At 41.9% G+C, this 22,073-nt stretch overlaps 1 protein-coding gene across 1 annotated transcript in view; it reads right to left on the bottom strand.

The window, feature by feature from the left end:
• LOC132378988 (wings apart-like protein homolog) overlaps positions 1–22,073 on the bottom strand; it is a 183,902-nt gene that overhangs the window by 67,319 nt on the left and 94,510 nt on the right. The window contains exons 5-7 of the mRNA XM_059946406.1: positions 15,622–15,762; positions 10,265–10,417; positions 8,506–8,642 (exon numbers count right to left, since the gene is read on the bottom strand). Of these exons, the coding sequence (XP_059802389.1) occupies positions 8,506–8,642; positions 10,265–10,417; positions 15,622–15,762 (431 nt within the window). The remainder of the gene's footprint in view (positions 1–8,505; positions 8,643–10,264; positions 10,418–15,621; positions 15,763–22,073) is intronic.

Here is a 22,073-nt window from a genome sequence, read left to right as displayed (position 1 = left end):
TGCTTCATATCTCTATAAACCTCTATTACCAATGTACCTGCCAGAAATGTCTTTTAAATGTTGTAGTTATACCTGCCTTTGACATTTCTTCTGGCTGCTTGTATCTGGTGCATACCAGCTCTGTATGAAAAAGGTGTTGCTGTCACTTGGATCCCTTTCAAATTTTTCCACTCTCACTTTAAAACCATGCCACAGATTTTGGACTCCCCTTCCCTCAGAAAAAGACCAAATGACCTAGGGGCAGAATCAGCTCATTCAGCTTATTGAACCTGCTTCACCATTCCATCAAGGCTGATTTATTATTCCTCTCAGCACCATTCTCCTGCCTACTCCCCTTAACCATTAATGTCCTGACTAATCAAGAACTTATCAACCTTTACTTTAAATATACTCAAAAACCTGGCCTTGATAGCTTCCTGTGGCAATGAATTCTACAGATTCACTGCCCTTTCACTAAAGAAATTCCTCATCTATTTTAAATGGGCAATGCACCATTGAGACTATGCCTTCTGGACCTAGACTCACCCATTTTAGGAAATATCCTCCCCACATCCACACCTTTCAATATTCAATAGATTTCAATGAGACACCCCTCCCTCATTCTTCTAAAATCCAAGGAGTACAGGTCCAAAGCCATTAAATGCACCTCAAATATTCACCATGATGACGGTGCGCATGGACGCAGCGGCCCCTCATGGAGCGGTAAGTGTATCTAGTGTTTATTCTGTTTGTTCTTGACGCAAAACATACAGTCAGAATATGCTCGTTAACACCAGGGCATACTATGTCTGAAAAACTGACGAGTTCTGGTGTGACTTGGACAGTTTACACCGCTACGGATTACTATCCGCTACCAAGACAGTTGTTTCCCGAGGGAGGAGGAAGCGAAAGCACTGTGAGAGAAGACAGAGGAGGGGTAAGAGGGCCGGCATCCATGCTAAGCTAAAAGCTAACCCACCAGGCCAGCGGTACCGTCCCTCCTGCTCTCAAATGTCCGTTCCATCGACAACAAGCTGGATGAGCTGCGTCTGCTGAGAGAAACACGCAAGGAATTTAAAGACTGCTGTGTATATGTCTTAACGAAATCCTGGCTCCATGACAACATACCGGATGCGGCGATATAGCTAGAGGGAATGACATCGTTCCATGCGGACAGAGAGGCAGCTAGCTCCAGCAAGAGCCGAGGAGGAGGTCTGTGTATTTACATAAACAAAGACTGGTGTGTGAACGCTACAGTAGCTGCTAAACACTGCTCACGCTGGCTGAATTTCTCATTGTGAAATGCCGGGCGTTCTATCTGCTGAGGGAATTCACCATCATGCATGTGGCAGCTGTTTACGTAGCTCCCAGTGCCAATGCTGAGGCTAATGCTAACGAAGCACTGGGAGGCCTACATGAAGCCATCACTGAGCTACTGACGACACATCCTGACAGCTTTGTGGTGATTGCTGGGGACTTTAACCACACCAGCTTAAAGACTGTTCCCCAAATTCCCGCAATATGTGGATTTCAAAACCAGGGGAGACAACACACTGGACTTGGTTTATACAAACATACCATTGGCATACAAAGCAGCCCCCCACCCCCATGTTGGCCACTCTGACCACATATCTGTCATGTTAACACCAGCATATAAACCACTGCTTAAACGTGTGAGAGCAGAGAAAAGACAGATAAGGGTTTGGCCAAAAGGAGCAGCCTCAGCACTACAAGACTGTTTTTTGCACACAGCCTGGGACATATTCAAAACAGCAGCCTCCTATGATGACCATATAGACATTGAGGAGTATGCGGAAGCAGTAATCAGCTACATAGCCAAATGCATGGAGGATGTCACTGTGATGAAAAGCTTCACCACACGTGGTTATAAAAAGCCATGGATGACAACAGAGGTGCGTTCACTACTGAAGGCCCGTGACACAGCCTACAGTACGCTTTGCTCAGCCAGGTCTGCGCTTTCACTAGGGATCAGGAAAGCGAAAAGGGCCTATGCGGGCAAAATACATGGAAACTTCTGTGACACAGGTGACACCAGACGGATGTGGCAGGGAATTAAAGCTCTGCCAGACTACAAGATCAGGCAGAAAACTGATGAGAGCAACACCTCTCTTCCTAACAGGCTTAACAAATTCTTTGCACGCTTCGAAGCATCAAACACGACAGCAAGGGGGAGAGCTAGTCCCTTTTTACCATCTGACCAGCCGGCTCCGATCATTGATTCAGAGCAAACATGGAGGAATGTTTCAACACCAAACATGTGGAACGCCACTAATCATCAGTAGCCAATCAGAGAATGCTCCCTTTATTCCAACTCCTGTTCTCATGCCAGTCAGTCAACCTCCTGTCAATACTAGTATCTTTCCTGTAATACTACGGGCTCTTACCTTGATAGGCAGCCTCACATGTGGCACCTGTCAAAAGTCTTCTGAAAATCCAAGTAAACAACATCCACTGACTCTCCTTTAACTATCTTGCCTGTTATTTTCTTCAAAGAATTCCAACAGATTTATCAGGTAAGATATCCCCTCAGGGAAACCAGGAATTTGGCCTACTTAATCATGCACCTCCAAGTACCCCAAAACCTCATCCTTAATAATAGATTCCAACATCTGCCCAGCCACTGAGCCACGCTAACTGTACTAGTGCCTCTATAATCTCTTCTGCTACCTTATCCAGAATGTTGGGGTGTAGTTCATCAGGTCCTGGTGACTTATCTACCTTCAGAACTTTCAGCTTCCTCGCACCTTCCCTTAGTAATAGCAAAAACACTCACTCTATCTGCTGAGATGCTTGAATTTCTAGGATACTGCTTACGAAGACGTAAGTCAGTGAAGACAGACACAAAATACATATTCAGTTCATCCGCCATTTCCTAGTCCCCTTTACTACCTTTCCAATAGTCTGATATCCACTCTCACCTCTTTTTTTAAAACTCTTTATAACTGAAAAAACTTCAATACTGTCAACCTTTGGCCTCCTATGCTCCCAGGAATAGTAGTTCTTAGCTATACAACCTCTTCTTATAAGTCCAACCCTCTACTCCCAGTAATATCCTCATAAATTTTCTGTTTAACTGTTAGAGTGATTTTTGGGTTTAGGTCATTTACATTTAGCAAATGGCTTTGGCTACCAGTCCTCTGTTCCTTGACAGTGTAATGCGGATTTAATTTGGAATAATGTATTCCCTAAAAGCTGTGAATCCCAGTCCACAGATGATGTTGGCGTCTGTGGGATGAATGTGAATCAGAAGGTGTGAAATTTACATGTAGCTTCAAAAGAAAGCATTGTCTATACTTTGTAAATATGGAATTATCCTTTGTGTTTAGCAAAAAAAATATCAGGCCCCACATTGGGCCAGCAGACCTTTCCACCGAAAGCGTCTTGGAATGATGCCTGCTGTACCTTGTTTTGGGGAATAAAGAAGCTGCTTTGTATCTACCAGTAACTCTCTCCAGTGATTTCATTCACACAACAACATTTTATATCAGGAGTGGGACACCTTTGTGACCCATTGTGTGGCCAGTGACCTTAGCAGTCTAAGTGGGTTGAGTATTTTCTAAAATTGCCTCACACTTGGATCTGTTTAGGTTGGTGGTACACGGGAACTTGAGGTATCACAAACGCGGAGAACTGAACGGGTAGATATAAAAGTGGTGTGTGCACGTGCATGTGTGTTTATGTAAGTGAGGAAACTGTGTGTTAACTTGGTGAGACAGAGCCACCAGTTGCGGAGGGTGGTTACTGACAGTTCGGGGCGCCAGAGTGGGGGTGTGTATACTCGTTTGGGGAGCTACATTTTAGTGTACGTCTTGCAAGTGTGATGCAAAGGAATACAGCGGGCATCACGAGTTCAGGTGCTCAAAAGTGGCAGATTGAGGAGTACATACTCTGCAGTTTTAAGTATGTGCAGTTTAACCGGTACCCGTCTTTTATATTTTGTGTAGTGTGGAGGTATTTCAGGGAGAGATTTTATTGAGATATATCTGTCAGGATGGCAGCTATTGAGATCAAGCAACGTCAGGTTGAGAACCCTGATGATCCAAGCCAGCCCTTGACAATGATTACAACCACTCGTAAGCCCTTCACCCCCGTGGAGAAACAGAGCATTTTGTCAAAGTTGCCCTCACTTAGTCACATGTAGTAATTTAGAATTCTGGCGTAAGCTTGAAGAAATGGTTGAAATTCACCAGATGCACTCTAAAGATATACACGAGTTGGTAAAAGTGGTGCCTGAGAAATACGTGGGACAGGATGGCCCAGGAGGTGCAGGATGGTATTGGGCAACTATCAGGAATGCGAGCAATGAAGAAAGATAATGGCAGTGATTCAAAACACTCATGAGACTGCACTGCAATATGTTAGTGGACACAGGGGCATTGGTATCGGTAACAGACCTACCCTTGCCAACAACCGGACAGGTCATTTATATTAAGGGTGTAGTTGGGAAAACAGTAAAAGCAGAAAGAAGCAAGTCGCAAAGTGACAGGGGGAGTGCAGCTTCCAGTATATTTCTGGGTATGTCCTAATATCGAGGGCACTATCCTTGGAATAGACATCCTAAAGGAAGCAGGAGCTATTATAGATTCAGGAAAGGGAGAAATAATATGGACAAGTCAGGGGCAGCAAACATGTACAACCAACGGAATACACAACCTGGCTAGAACTGTCGCAGCTACCCCAATCACAAGAGACTGGAGACAGGATGGTGTCTATGGGTTACTTTGTCAGTGGTTCCCAGCAGTGTGGACTACACACAAGCAAGACTGTGGTCGAGTAAAGACAAACCCAGTTAAAATGGAGGAGGGCCTGTATAAACCCCATAATCAGTACCCTATAAAAACTGATACACTGACAGCTGTCCAGGGTATACTGAAGGAACAAAAACACCAAGGGATACTCTGGTGCGGCTGCAGCCACTACTAACTTGCCTATATGGCCAGTAAAGCTGAGTGGATCATATCCATTAACAGGCTATACCACCCTTAAGACCATGCTGAAACTGCATCTGTGTCGGGTCCTGCAACAATCCTGAATGGCTTGTCTCCAGAGCAAAGTTTTTTCAGTCCCTCTGAGGGCAGACAGTACTGCGAATAAGGAAGCAGAGGAACAAGAGGCAATTGAAATTGCAAGTGCGCAGGAAGAAATGACAGAAGCCAGTTCAGTAAAATTATATGAAAGGGTGGAGGCAGAAGAGGAGGGATGGCGGAGAAAGGAGTCGCGGTGGTCCCGCCATGTATTAGGCAGATATTACTGAAGTTATATCATGGGGTAATTACGGGTCGCAGTGAGCCTGGGGCTTACAGGGATAGAATGATGCAATATGTGAAAGACCTTTGTAATCAACAAGAGAAACAACAGCAGCACATCCCTGATCAGGGAGAGCCGAGGGAAAGGAGATAGTCCTTCCACAGCCCGGCGACCAAGTCATGGTGAGGGTGCTGCCGGAAAGGCCAGGGTTTGGCCCCAGGGTGAATAGGACCCCAGATGATACTCTTAACCAATGATACTTGTGTCTGTGTGCAGGTTCGGCGAGGCAGCCAGCATAAACACTGGACTCAGGTTAAAGCATATGATTCACCATCTTGTTTCTCCCACAGACAGAGCAGGGGAATCAAGTGTACCCAGTAACCATGTAATTACAGACAACCTAAGAGAGGAACACCAGCCCGCCACGCCAGACCCGACCACAGCTGAGCAAAATGTACCTAGAGGAAACGCAAAGGCAGAAAACCGTGAATAGCCTGCTAAAGTGTGATAATGATGGTACTCTGTAATGAAGGCTGGTTGCTGAAGGTAGATGATTAGTTTAATAGCATAGAATAGAAAAGATTGAAAAACAGATGGGGAGGGATTTTTAAGTTAAAGCAGAGACAGCAAGCTCCACAACTCTGATGGCATTCCAGACTGTACACGGCATCTGAAGGCAGTCACCCCCAGTCTGAATGCGGAGCTGGGCCCTTTCAGCAGTTGGGCCAGTGATTGACTGGACAGCTTGGAAGGGGGTGCCACCGGGGAGAGGTCCTTGCAGACACTTACATAGAGGCCACCCCACCCTTTTACACCAATGAGAGCCCAAGGGTGCTCCTGGAGAGAGAGTTTCAGCAACCAGAAAATGAAGGGATGAAGACAAAGGAATGTGATTAAGCTGCAATCAGCCTGCAGGGGAAGAGCCAACAGGCACACACAAGAAGCTGCATTTCTAAAGACTTGTCCAAATTTCTGGAACGGCCTCACTGCTTAACTTTTGGTAGGTCGCGATTAGGGAATACTAGGGTAGGTATCGAACTGTGGGGGAATTTCAAGGCAGGGCATTTTTGCTGCCCTATTTGAGTAGATCCTCCTAGGTTGGCCTTTCCTGGTACAAATTTATTTTTGTCCAGGAGGGCAAGAGGAGGGACTGTTAAGAGTTATCGAGCCCCATGTTGGGCCAGCAGACCTTTCCACCAAAAGCGTCTCGGTATGATGCCTGCTGTACCCTGTTTTGCCGAATAAAGAAGGCGCTTTGTATCTACCAGTAATTATCTCCGGTGATTTCATTCACGTAACAACATAATGACAAATGCGAGATCATGGATAGCAAGATAGAAGGTGCTGGCACTAACAAACAATGTTCTTGTAACTACTGACAGGCACTGATATAACATTTATCACCACCTATCAACAGCATTATGTATTAATAGTACTAAATTGTGGATTAAAACTGAACTGCTTTATCTTCCCTTCCAAAATGAAATTCCACAGTGAAATAAGGCCATCTTAAATACCATTACTTAGCAACCTAATAAACAAAAACAGAGAAGTCTGAACTCCACTGTGAGCTGCAGTGCGATTGCCATTACCAAGTTTATTTTTAGTCATAACTGAGCTGGATTTGCCAGGTACCGTGTTCAATTAGTACACAATGACTAAGCAGAGATTTGCTCAGTGCAGCAGTGATATCAAATTATTGGCAGTTTAATACACAAACCCCTAAGTGATTGCTAAAACACAATCAACCACATTAGTAAATGGTTACCACTGTCCATGTGAATCTAAACTTTCAACTTGAATGCTCTGTAACAATGAGTACTGTAGTGTGAATATGTTCACAGGTTTCCATAACATATGAAGCTTTAGCATAATTACATCGATTAAAGAATGACAATTAGTCCAAATCTCCTTTTGTCCAGTGCCCAAAGATACATCAACAACTATATGCTGGCTCACCTCTTCTGCAATCTGCTTACAACACTGAATCACCATACTTAGCACAATAATCATTTCAGCATCCTGATAGTATTATGCCTCACTAAGTAGTTTTGCTGGTGGCCAGCCTACTAGAAGAAGCTGCATCAACTGGCATAATTTAGCAGAGTCATGGAATGCTCCAGAAAGTTAGAAAGTGATTGATAGGCAGTATCAGCCAGAAATCAGATACAAAAAGATAATTTAACCTGAATTAGTCTTGGACGTGAACTTCTTAAGAAAAAAAATCTAGAACAATATTGAAATATGCTAGAAGATACAATAAGGGTATTCCAAGCACTTTACCAGCAGTTCACCCAAATCCAGTAGGCTAAGTACATCTGGGTTCAATGAAAATTTATTATCAAAATACATATATGTTATTTTGTAGTACCTTGAGATATATTTTTGCAGGGATTTACAAGAAAAAGAAATACAATAGAATTTTACAAAAAGCTATACATGAGTGCACAATGATTCACAAACACCAAGACAAATTGTGCAAATAAAAATACTAAGAACCTAAGCTGTTCATAATCCTTGAAACTGAGTCTGTAGAATACAGAATCAGAGTGAAATTAACTACATTAGTTCAGGAGCCTGGTCGTTGTAGGGTAACTACTGTTTTTGAACCTGGTGGTGAGGCTTCTGGTAGCAGTAAAAAAAGAGGACATGACGTGGATAGTGGGGATTTTTCATGATGGATGCTGCTTTATTGTGGTAGTGCTCCATGTAAATGTATTCAATGGTGGGGAGGGCTTCATCTGTGATGGACAAAATGAGATTAATAAGCAGTTATTAAGTCTGGAAATATTGGATGAGGGTAGAATATTGGTAAGATGGTAGAGGTAAGAGGGAAAGTTTAATTTTAGCAACAGGATCTTTTCTGTCACTACAAGCTACAATTAGTGCAGCAATGCACCTTCCAGCTACACTGGGTTAATTTATTGTTTGAGATACAGTGTGGATTTTGAACTCTTGATTTGATTTACTGAAATATTTACCCAAGACATTAAAGGAATGAAACCATTAGATAACCCGGAAAGGGAAGTTCCAGCCTCAGCAGAGCTGTTACTATGTCACAACCAATGCCATTTTTTTCTATACAAAGAATACAGTAAACTCCTTCCTCCTGAATGACTTTTATAGTCAGGCAAAATCTGTGGGGATTCCAAAGAAGCAATGCCAAATCTGTTTCACACTGCAAACAATAATCACACAGGATATATCAACCAATCCTGAGGACTCTTGAGCAGAGAGAGACTACCCACAACAACTTACCTAAGGCAGCGTGTGTTGAGAGGCTGAGAACACTTCAATCCACTGAGCAAATACTCAATGTCATCTGTAAACTCCTGGTTTTCTCCAAATTCCACTACATCATTGAAGTGTTTCACGTGCTGGACCACAGTGTATAGCTGAAATAAAAATAATAAATTAGAATAGCAGATTTTTATCAGTTAAATACAAGGCCCAGGTAACTTGTCACATCACATCTCAGATATTAACCCACCCAATTCACTTAAGGGAAGGCTTACTGCCTGCAGCTTTCCCCTGATACAAAAGGAAGGTACTTTTGGCATAGCAAAGGCAAGGAAGCAGACAATAAAGGGAGGTAATGTGAAGTTTTTGGGCCTTGTATATCTTTGCATGCAATGCCACAAAGCATGGGAATTCAATACAAAAGAATTCTGTCTATTGAAGAACTCAGGATATGGGGACAAAGCAGGAAAACAAGTGTTGTAGAAAATCAGCCATGATCTTGTTAAATTGAGGAGCAGGCTCAAGGAACCGGATAGCCTACTCACACTCCTATTTCTTATGTTCTTACCATCTCTGGAGGTTACAGAAATTAAAAATAACCTTCTGACTTAATTACATATTGTAACTACAGGACAATTTTCACTCCAATTAGATGGAATAATCCTTTCATCCTCTGATCTATCAGCTATAAAGGGAAAACAGTAAACACAAAGAAATAGCTAGTCTAAATGGTCAACCTCTAATTTTGGGACATTGAACCCATTTTCTTTTATAGAGAAATAAATAACGGCCTGCAGACTGCAAACAAGGATGTGGAAACTCCTAATATGTTCTTTGAGCTCAGCAAAAACACGATGAATTTAATGGTCTCATTATTTGTCATACACAAGGCCATTCAGTCCACATCAGTCCTTAAGTAGAGCAATTCCATCTCTGTACTCCTTTATTTTATTTGATTTTTTAATCTAGCGATACAGCGTTGAGTAGGCCTTTCTGGCCCTTTGACAAAACCGATTAACTCAAATCTAATCACAGACAATTTATATTGACAAATTAACCTATCCAGTAGGAAACCGGAGGACCTGAAGAAAATTCATGCATTCCACAGTAAGGATGTACAAACTCCTTACAGAACAGCGCCGCAATTGAACTCTGAACATTGGAAAACCCTGAACTGTTACAGCCCTTGCTAACTTCCATGCTACCATGATTCCTTCAACTTACTTGCTTACAAGTCCAACAAATGCCCTTTGATTCTTTTTAATCAGTGACGTACATTAAGTAGTACTTTTTACAGGAGCCAATTAACCTACTAACATATCTTTGGAATGTGGAGGAAAACAAGAGCTTCCAACTAAAACTAACAGAGTCATGGATAAAATGTACAAACTGGACACAGATAACACCACAGGTCCATCTCAAACCAGAGCACTTTGAGCTGTGAAAAAGCAGCATTAGTCGCAGCACCAAGGTGCCACACACCATGCCAAAAACTTTTCTTACTTCTGGGGGAACTGCATAGCTCTTTCTGCATCTTTTTATTGCCAGTTACAGTATCACTGAGGGGGAAAGATGATATTGAATCTAACATGTTCTGGATAATTCTGTTAATATAGTGATGAAAACTGGATTAAGATCAAAGGCAACACCTTTGGAATTTTAGCAGTGCTGAAAGAAAAGATTGTGCAAACATTCAATTACAGGCTTTCCAGAAAAACCTGCCAACCTCCAAGTATGATTTTAACAGCAAAGTTAATGTGAGAGATGAACCAAATACCTCTTTATCCTCCTTCCTACATTTCAGTGCGGTCACAATGTCTTGGTATGGCTGGGTCGGTATTGTTACAGTTTTGATCACACGGGGAGGAGGAGGAGGGGCTTTGAAGACACCTTCATCTTTCTGAGCAGTTTCCTTTGTGGTGGCTATGACCTATGAGCAAAATATAAAAAATAATCAGTTTAAGGACAAAGTTGCTGCCAAAATGGCTGCAAACAGAAAGCTTGAATTACTACTGCATGTTACCCAACAGTTATGCAACTGGTCTCAAACTGTTGTAAGTAGTGGTAAGTGTCAAATCATACACAAGATGAAACTGAAAACCAACAGCAACTGCCAGAAAAGGGAAGATGCAATTAAATATAGAGCACAATAAATCCTCTCATATGCATATTCTCTGATTTTAGCTTGAATTTTCATGTTATTTCACACCATTATGAAATGAATAAGCTGCTCAGTCTATCCAAACACTGCTACTTCCCAGAGTAATCATATGCCCCATTTTTCCCCGTAATCTATTCTCTCTCATTTAACCATCAATTTTTTTCACTCCCTTCCCAATTCTCTTACCACTCATCTATACACTAGAGCAGAGGTTCCTAACCTTTTTTTAATGCCATGGAGCATTACCATTTACTGAGTGGTTCTTGGACCCCAGGTTGGGAACCCCTGTGCTAGAGGAAAATTTATAGTACCCAGATGACGTGCCAACTGGCATGACTTTGCAATAAGGGAGCACTTTATTTATGGTCATTGGGATCCGTGTCAGCCTCTTTCTTGAGGCACTGGTATACTTGCATTCTGCAAGCTCCAGATTGCGAGGCCAGAGCAGTATCTACTATGCAGTATCCTTTCCTCTCCTTCTCCTGCACTAAACACAAGACTCAATCAGGGTGCAGGGAAATCATGTAAGGCATTAAGAAGCCTGATTATGAATAGAAATGTCACATGTTTGGATTTGGACACACTTCTTTGGATTACTGTTGGCCTAATTGAGATGTTGAGCATCAAAGCCCAGGATGTGGCCGTCATCCTACTTTACCTAATTAGTAATTGAAAAGTAATTAATATCCTGGAACACTGCATTATAAACAAATTTATAAGTGTGCTCGATGCCTTGAGAAACACGCTTTCAAATGAAGTAATGTCTATGTGCCAGTAATAAGACCACAATTTAGTAGCAAACTCTATACAGCAGGAACTATTATTACACTAAAATGGTGTTTGCTGATACGTACTGTAGTGGGATTTGAGATCAGTAAAAATATGCCTTGAGGTCTATTTTTTAAAAATTTACTGGGTAATTTGGTGTCACGATTTCTTTAAATAGTTATTTCCTTTGTGAAATGTCATTATACCAAAGCTAGGAGCTCACAAAGTAATGTTCAAGACAGCAGCAGCAGCAAGCTGGTGATACAATTTGCAATTCAAGAGGACATGAAGGAAATGAGGAAACATGGATTGAATTCAGGGAACTGGTAGGTAAAAGATCAGGGATGCTGTTGGCAAATGGTAAGCAGATATAAGGGGCCAAATATCCCACTGCCACTGGCTACTTCGGGAGCTCTCCCAAAACCACACAAATGGAAAGTGGAACTGCCCATTGGCGAGGAATGCTGAAAGGAGATGTGGAAGAACGATGCAGCCGGACTAGCATTAAATTAAACACAGGCACCAAGGAAAGTGATTTCAATATCGGAGAGTTCAAGAAAACTGGCAGTATGACAGTTTCAGCTTGCTTTACCATGCATCAAGATCACACTCAATGCCATTTCCTGACACTGTCACCAAATACCTCCACTCCCTTAATATCTGGATATTTGAACAAACTCAACAACATCCTTCTGAGACTGGTAAGTTCATATAGATCTGCCATTCCCAGTGAAGAATATTATCTTCAAACCAATTCTGAACAGCCTATCTCTTATTCCAAGACTCAGCTCCAGTTATAGACTCCCTAGTCAGAGGAAATATTCTGCCTGCATCTAATCTGTTGTGTCCAGTGGGACCAGTTGATGAGATCACATCTCACTCATTCAAATAAAAAGGAAGGAAACAGGTCTGATGAGTCAGACTGGACTCATAATCCAAACGCCTGGACTAGCTGTGTAAATTCAACTCATAAAAATGGAATTCAGAACAATAATAATTATATGTATTTGTCACATGTACACCAATGACACAACTGTGGTGGGTCTTATCAGCAAGAACGATGAGTCAGCATACAGAGAGGAGGTGCAGCGGCTACCAGACTGGTGCAGAGCCAACAACCTGTCTCTGAATGTGAATAAAACAAAAGAGGTGGTTATTGACTTCAGAAGAGCATGGAGTGACCACTCTCTGCTGAACATTGACAGTTCCTCCGTTGAGATCATTAAGAGCACCAAATTTCTTGGTGTTCACCTAGCGCAGAATCTCACCTGGTCCCTCAACACCAGCTCCATAGCCAAGAAAGCCCAGCAGCATCTCTACTTTCTGCGAAGGTTGAGAAAAGTCCATCTCCCACTCCCCATCCTCCCCACATTCTACAGAGGATGTATCGAGAGCATCCTGAGCAGCTATATCACTGCCCGGTTCTGGTGCAAGACCCTGCAGCGGATAGTGAGGTCAGCTGAGAAGATCATCAAGGTCTCTCTTCTTGCTATTACAGACATTTACACCACACGCTGCACCCACAAAGCTAACAGTATTGTGAAGGACCCATGCACCCCTCACACAAACTCTTCTCCCTCCTGCCATCTGGCAAAAGGTACCAAAGCATTTGGGCTCTCACGGCCAGACTGTGCAACAGCTTTTTCCCCCAAGCCATCAGACTCTTCAATACTCACGAGTCTAGACTGACATCTACATCATTTATTATTATATTGTACTTTGTCCTGTACTGTGCCTATTGTCTTGTTTATTAATTATTGAACTGTCCTGCACTGTTTTGTGCACTTTATGTAGTCCTGTGCAGGTCTGTAGTCCAGTGAAGTTTTTATGTTGTTTTACATAGTGTAGCCTTGTGCTGTCCCACATAGTCTAGTGTAGTTTTGTGTTGTTTCATGTAGCGCCAGGGTCCTGGAGGAATGTTGTTTCGTTTTTACTGTGTACTGTACCAGCAGCTTATGGTCGAAATAACAATAAACTTGACCTGACTTGAAGCATGCAGTGAAATGCAACATTTTGCGTCAAAGCAATCATCGAGGATTGTGCTGGGTTGTTGGCAAGCTTAACACTTTCAGCAGCAACATAGCATGCCCACAACTCACTGAACCCAATCGTACATCTTTGTGGGAGAAAACAGGAGGGCCATGAGGAAACGCACACAGTCACTAGGAGAACAGCAAGTGGCCGGAACTGAGTTCCAATGGTGACTGCTGGCTCTGTAAAGTGATGTGCTACCTGCTAAGCTACTGCACTGCCCTGTAACAATTAGCTTTAGTAATGATAAACCATAAAACCAAGGACTGGCGCAAGCCATTTGATCAAAATCATTTGATCTGCTAACGTCCTTCAGGAGGAGGAACTCTGCCATCCTCATCCAGACCAACTCCAGATACACCAAATTAGTTGGCTCTTAAATGCCCTCTGAAATGGTTTAGAAAGCTACTCAATTGTATGTACGTGGCTTATCATCACTTTCTCAATTTGTAAAGGCATCAAAAGTTATGGGGAGAAGGCATGAGAATGGGTTAAGGAGGAAAATAAATCAGCCATGATTGAATTGTGGCACAGATCGATGGGTCAAGTGGCCAATTCTGCTCCTATGTCTCATGGGCCTTAAATACCAGCTTTGCCACTGATGACTAGATACATAAAAAAAAAAGAAAAAAAGAGGCCTAAGCTTATTCAATGGATGGGCAATGTGGACTCTGCAACAATACTGAAGAGTACCGTCACCCAACTGTAGTTCAAAGCAGCAGTTTACCACTTCCTTCCAATTAAGTACAAGTATACCCTCATCTGCAAATTAAAACAAGGTATAACTAAAATTAACTTCCTCAAAAGTATCACAATAAATATCTGCCTAGGGATGAGATCGAAATAGCCCAGAAGGATAGTCAAGCTGAAATTCAAGTTCAGTGTTAAGTTGCGCAACAGGAAGTCAGGTGGTAGTTAACCGTAATTCAGCTCTAAGTAGGTCAGTGGGTGGATGTTAATCAGGTTCTCTGCAGTTGGGACTGACAGAGGTCTATCTTTATAAAGCGCAAGCTGTAAAAAGTATGGGCTGAAGACCTGGACTGAGCAGGCAGCAGTGCAAGAGTAAGAATGTTAATATAAGTATGGGGAAGGATAAGTACTGCAGATGTTTATGAACGGAAGAAATATGACATTCTTAAAATAATCTGTTAACAGAGGCAGAGGGCTGAAAGACTGACGACTTTCCACCTCCTGATCATAACTTTTGTTTTTCAAAATTACTGCTTGGACCTGCTGAGTATTTTCTAGTTTGTTTTATTTTAGAAAACTAGCAAGGATTGCAATTCAATGCTGAGAGAAGGGACTAAAAAAAAAAGAGATATAATCTTCGGGTAAACAGTCAATATTTGCTAAAGCAGGAAGAGACTGTGATACCCTCTGTTAGATGTATGTCATAATACATTTCAAAGTTAAACACCATCAACCTCGATTCCATTTGGGAAAAAACATCCATGAGACCATCAGCAATTCAGTGTTAGGTTTTAATGGATGATGTGAATACAGAATGCAATATTGTGTAGTTGAAAGCAGATGGTCCAGTGATCAAAGGTTAAATGAGAGAATAAGAGAGGAAAATAATTTTATTTTAGAGTTGAAAAATTCTCTTCCTGGGTTAGAAGGTGAAGCAGAAACTACACCACTGTTCAAAAATAGATTGGAGAAGTGAACTGAAGAAATGGACAAAGGATAAAGGCAGAAATCAGTGATGCCTGGGAAGAAGTTAAATGCCATGGATTGTTTGGGTTAAGCAGTATTTCTTTTGCACTGAAACTATATACAAACTAGTTGGAGTTTGGTGACACTGAAGAAAGCAGATTTTGCCAAATAAGTGGAAAGCAGAAGCCAAAGCATGATTATCTCTTTAGAAAGAGTGCACCAGAAGGCTATGGCACAGATGAAAATGGAGAAAGCTACAGTAAAGAATCAGAGACATCCAGAGGATTGACGGACAGCTTTTCAGTAGTTACACATGAATTGCTGATACAGGAGTAATGCACTGAGTAAAAGATGTGTAATTCTTACACATGTAGACCAGCACCAGAGTTAGCTTTTAAAAGTTCTCCAACACCATCTGTAGAGGGCAGCTGTGTTTATTAAGAAAGTCACTTGATATACAGGCAGGTTGTCATTTCTGCACGTGCCAGTAATGGTCACAGGCAATGAAGACTACTCACCGGTGTTGTCTGAGACTGTACCAGTGGCTGCTTACTTGCGGCGCTCCCTGTGCTATTGTGAGATTGTAACAGCGTTGAAGGGAGCTCCTCTGCCTCGGGCTGATTCCAGTGTCTGGCATTATACACAGCTTTAGTAGGAGACTGCAGAAAAGACAAAAACACACTCTTAGAAAATATAGCTTCTAATTTTAATTGCACATTAAATCAGGGTAATATGCATTATAGTATCCACCTACTCATTCATTCCCAGTCACTTTAATCCTATTTAAACCCTCAAAGTAACTCCTCCAACTTGCATTAGCCACAACAAAGTAAATTAACAAAAGAAAACAGACTGGAAAGATCTGAATCATAAATGAAAAGTGGCACTAGGGCCAAAATTCACTTGACCTTGCAGGTATTCTATCTTCAATGCAGAGTCTACACATATGGATAAGTAAGCAAGCAGGTGACACAATATTTCCCCAGTAGACTGGGAACATAATACCACCGTTTCAATTCTGAACTGGTGTGAAAATACCAACTCCCCTCAAAACCAAAAGTAAAAGCCTGGTTTTCAGAAGGCAAAAAAGGAGCTGGTGAAAAGGTACTGTAGGTCAGAAAGGTTTACCTTTAAAACAAACAAATAAAGACATCCAGTTCACTACTTTTTCCAAAAATGTACGCAAATTTAGTTCAAAGTAAAAGTGTAGTACAAATTACTGCTTTGAACTGAGGTTCAAACAAAATAAATGCATGAATTTATAAAGGAGCACAGTAATGATATCTTGTTGCAATCACAGAGCTTTGGTGAACACAAACACGAATAGCAAACTAAAGATAATTGGCCCCTCAAACCTACTCTGTCACTCAATAAGATTAAGGCTGTTCCAAAATTAGCCTCAATGCCATTTTCCTGCTCCCCCCTCATACTCCCTTCTTGCAAAGTTTTAAATCTCTACCATGAATATTTAATGACCCCCATCGCACAGCTCTGGGATAGAGAATTCTCAGGAGTCACCACCCTAAGAGACCCTTTATTGTGAAATTATGTACTCTATTTCTAGTTGCCCCCACTAGATGAAACATCCTCTCAGCATCCAACAAAATCTTCTACCAGTAAAATCACCTGTCATTCTAACTTCATCGGACAGGCCCAGTCCACTCAAACTCCTTCAATGTTGTTCTCTATTCTCAGGAATCAACTGAGTGAACCTTTGCTGTACTACCTCCAAAAGTATAGCCTTCTTTAAATACGGGAAAGAAAACCGTACCTAAAGAGATAGATCGACTGACTTCTGGATATGAAAAAAATTATCTGAGCAAGTAGGGATAGTGCAAGAAAACGGAATTCAGCGAGATCGTCACAACGAAAGGCCAGGTGGCCTTCTGCTATGCCTAATCCTCAGTTACAATATGTTTCAAAGTGAGCAGTCCATGCTTGATTGCTCCCAAATGCAATTTGCACCAAAACAAGTTAATTAAATGTCAGAGTAGATGGGACATTAAGCTTACTGAGAAACTCAGAGCTCAAGCTGCCTTCAACTCCAGAGTCACCTGAGGTACTACAGCAAGCCTGGGGTCAGCGCAATAGCCAGACAGAAAGTAATGTTTGCAGAACTCTTGGGTACATAACAGGAGCACGTGATTTAAAAACAAGTGAGGAGGGAAAAGATGAAGCTATATCCACCATTCATATCCAGTGTTCCTATCCACCATTCATTCAGAAATGGTCTGTCTACATTAAACCTGTACAGCAGTGCTTCTTAGCTGTCTGAACCCTCACTCCCAATTCCCAACTTCATTGATTTTGTTCTAATCCACCTGCAGAGGTTGTGCATTTTGAAAATTTGATTTTAATTCAATCCATTTTTGGATTTGTACAATGATGTTCAGGCTTTCTGCATTCTGCAGGTCAAGAGGGATGCTACAGATCTTAAAAACTGCAGTTTTGCTTTAAGGAAGTTGCACAGCAGTCTGGTGTTTATTATCAATACTATTCTTCCAAAATCCCATTCTGACACGAAATGAACTCCCCACCAGCAAATGTGCAAGAAGCTCCACCACTTTTACAGATAGCTCAAGCAAATTATAAAGGCTGATTATTCAAATGAAACTGAACCTTTGGTAGAGATGACAAAACCTGGAGAAAATGTCCACACAAACACAGGATCCAACAGCTAGCACACCTGCCTTCACCTGTCACCTTCTAGCTAGTCTCCTTCCCCTTCTCCCATTTTTCGTTATGCCATCTTCACCTTTCCTTTCCAGTCCTGAGACAGGGTCTCGGCCTGAAACATCAACTATCTATTTATTTCCATGCATGCTGCCAGACCTGCTGAGTTCCTCCAGCATTTTGTGTGTGTTGAGCTGGAACAGTTGCCGACAAAGCTATGGTCAGGCAGAACCCAATTAAAGTGCTTTATCACATAACACATTGTTTCACTGACATGCTTAAACTAATTGCAAAAGGGATTAAGGATAGATTGCTCTTGATTAAACTGACAGGTGAAGTTGTGTTGAGTAAATGTGCTAACCTACTAAAATCAATCCTATAGCAAAATATGATGCAGAATGCTAAAAATTTGAATGCGATAGATTGATCTAGGTGCACAGTGTACATAAAATTAAGGTCTTTATAAGGATTAAAAATCATTTTAAACCCAAATGAAGTGTAGAGCCATCTCAGAAGGACTGGAACGTGTTAGCTGGATAAAGTTCTGCCTCTCCAAAGTAAACACTGGCCTTCATAGATGCAGGCGATTCGTCAGACTCAGATATAACCAAATTACGGGGCTAAAAAGGTTAAAACTGTGACGACTAGATATCAACACAACACAAGGTTCGTATTCCTAAATGCAGAAGATTAGAGGTTGATTTAATGAAATTTTTCAAAATTGGAAGTGGTAGATTTTTGTTGGGTATGGGATTTAAGGATTACAGCATCAAGGCAGATTAATTAAGATAGAGATGAGTCATGATCTAATAAATTTTTGGAGTAGGCTTGAAAGGCTGAATAGTATCATCTATGGGCTAAAAGAGAAAACATTAATTCCTTTCAACTTAAAATAAAACTAATAGGTAGAATCCAACTGAATATTATATTTATTATCATTGAGTTTATTATCATCAAGTTGCAATCATTGAATTCATCATCCTATTCCTGAGCTTGCTAATATGTAATCAGGTTTTATTTCCTTTAGAGCATCATTTTTTAAAAATTTCAAAAATAGACTATTTATTTCAGAACATAAAAGGGAAAACTGAGCAGGGTGAAAAAATACACATTTTAGGTAAATAATTCAATATAGCACTCATGTGGCCTCCTGGGTGATAGGCCTTTTGCACCATTTGAGCACTTCCCCACCTCCACCTGCCCCTCCAATTACATTAGCAGGAAGACTGTGGCCTTAGCATTACCTGCACCAAGATTCAGTGGACCCCTCAGTCAAGGTTGTGCCAGCCTGCAGTATTCCCTTACAGACATCTCACTGTACTGGAAGATTAACAATTTTTGGGCAACCCAAAGGGTGTTTTTCACTGAGTTGATGACCTACGAGCTGCACGTTATATCAATCTTTGAGCGTCTCCCTGGGAATAGCCTGCAGATCAGAGAGTGCTCCGATATACGGCTGCCAGGGATAAACTGGAATACAGATCCTGGCACTGATTTTCAAAGCCTCTTGATAAATCCACAGTTTGTAAAGAGGTGAGAAATCATCTCTTCCAAAGCAGCAATTTCAAGGGTATTGCAGCTGGGCTGATCAATCATCTACAGAGGAAGATTTTGATTGGGAAAGTCCCTCTCACTACCAGCCAAGCAAAGTCTTGTTGTTTGTTGATCAGCTCTGGCGATGAGGTGTTCTGCCAGATGGTTTGGATTTACTCAGGGAATAAACCCACAGAATCCAAAGTAACCCTGTCCTGCAGTACCCTCCGTGCTGATGGATTTGTGATCAAAGGTGTTTACTTGGAAGTACACTCTGCAAAGGATGGGTGGTGTGACAATATCCAGTAGACTGGGCCATTGCACTGTAAAAGGGACAGGCCTGTCTTCAGCAACACCAGAGACATGTAGCAGCATCTGTGTCCACACACTGCCTGATGCAGCCAGATCAAGAGGACAGTAACACTGGGTACAATTTTTGACTACATTCTTGGGGTATTTATGCATTGTTGCCCATCAGGTATACTTCATATTGGGCCCGCAGATAAACTGGATGACATCCTGAATGATTACAAAGTTAAAGGAGGGAGGAACAGGCCACACCTGTGCCAAGTACAGCAGCTCTGAGAGAATAATGTATCTGATAACCAATGTTTTTTCTAGTCATTGACAAAGAGCACCATTTTCACAGAACCCATTTTTATTTGACCTTCACAATCCATTCCAGATAATTCTTGCTATACATCTCCACCCCTCAGAACCAGATCCCCCAGCACCTTCATGCAGTCAGACTGACAGTGAAGGAGACTTTGGAGCGGTTGGGCCAGTTACCAAACAGCACAGTTTTGCTTTTCCTGAGGTTGACTCTAACCCCTGATGCCAACTCTTAACTGGTCACATATGTAGATCAATCCGTGAACTAACCATGGATACAAATAAAAGATGGCAGCATCGTCCGTGTATGGGGAGTTTTTACTTGTGGGCCTCCACTGCCTGGCAATATCACCATTCGTATACTCTTGTCCTTCCTGATGGATTTGTCAAAGTGTTCAATGCAACACACAAACAAACCTTGTAAGAGTCCACATCCCTGCCTTGACTTCAGACTTGATGGGACTACCCCAATTTAAACTGCACTACAGATATCTGTGTAGAGTAGTTGGATCTAATTTCTGATTCCCTCCTCAAACCACTTTTCTGAGAGCACATCCATCATGTATACTCAGTGGCCACTTTAGTAGGTATCTCTAATACCTGTGGCCAATTGCTGCTATTGTGGGACTTCTGCTGCTGTAGCCCACCCCTTTCAAGGTTTGACACGTTGTGCATTCTGAGATGTTCTTCTGTACATCACTGTTGTGAAGCATCGTATTTGAGACCCCATTGGCTTCCTGTCAGATTGAACCAGTCTGGCCATTCTCCTCTGACTTCTCTCATTAACAAGGCAGTTTCACACAACTGCCACTCACCGGATTTTTTTTTTTTGTTTCTTGCACCATTTTCTGTAAACCTGTCTGAAAATCCCAAGGGATCTCATCTGGCACCAAAGTCACGGTCAAAGTCACTCACATCATGTCTTCCCCATTCTGATGTTTGGTCTGAACAACTGAACCTCATGACCACACTTTTATGCACTGAGTTGCTGCCACATTATTGGCTGATTATATATTTGCGTTATATGATTATATATTATAACAAGCAGGTGTATCTAATAAAACGTTCACTGAGTATGTCTGTAATATCACTCGAAGGACTTCTCCAGGTAGGTACCCACATTTCTGTTCTACAGGAAGGCATCCCAGAGCAGCGCAAGGCTGTCAAAAATCTTCCGGCCATGTCCAGCACAGGTTTAGTTGGGGTGGTCTGCCTGTCCCAGAGCAGGCTTGATCAGTCTGGACAGAATCTTAAATTCCACATTTAAAAGCTTCCAATTCCTGATATCCTCCTCCTCCCCTTCTGCTTGTTGATGCCCTTTGACATACAGTCTGACACATGGTGCTAGCCAGAAGTACACTTCTACCATCTCCAGGCCCATTCAATCTCATACAGCTGTATACAGCTCTGCTGGTACTATTGCTTCTGGGTATTTTATTTGTATTAAGGAAACAGATGGTCAGTCAGCTCCTCCAGGGCTAATCCTGACACTCCCACCTACCACCATATACCACAATGAAAGAGGAGAGGAAATGTTGGAAGGCCATGCCGTCTGTGGTCTTACTGCAATAAAGGCTAATGTAAAAAGATCTGCAGGTGGTCTGTGAGGTTGTGACTGAGCCATTGGATCACAGAGCTTCCACTGTGAACCTTCTGCAAGATGCAGCATGAGCACATCTCATCCTGCTCCACAAAACAGACTCTGGATCTGACAACAATCTTGGAGGATTAGATTCAGAGGCAAAAAAATTCCTCATCTCTGGGAGTTCTTTTCTCCTAACTAATCCCACTCCTGACTACAGGTAAGGTTTATGCATGACTGGTCTAGAGTAAGCACAAAACCTCTGATTGTTTTGTTTTCTGAACAGGAGGATGAACAACCTCTTGATGTTCACTTTGGTTGCTTCCCATCAGTGATAAGTCAAATCTGCTCTTATTGCCTGTTTAATGAGATCACAGCATGGTGTAGAGAAAATTCTTTTACCAATCACAATTAATCTGTTCCTTCTAATTACAAATCATGCTTCGGAAACTTTTCAAACACCCTCTCAAAACCACGGGAACACCTTTACTGGATAACCATATAACAATCACAGCACGGAAACAGGCCATCTCGGCCCTCCTAGTCCATGCCAAACTCTTAATCTCACCT

This window comes from Hypanus sabinus, chromosome 21 (assembly GCF_030144855.1).
Source record: "Hypanus sabinus isolate sHypSab1 chromosome 21, sHypSab1.hap1, whole genome shotgun sequence".
NCBI classification, from domain to species: domain Eukaryota; kingdom Metazoa; phylum Chordata; class Chondrichthyes; order Myliobatiformes; family Dasyatidae; genus Hypanus; species Hypanus sabinus.
This window is presented reverse-complemented; position numbering and strand designations above follow the sequence as displayed.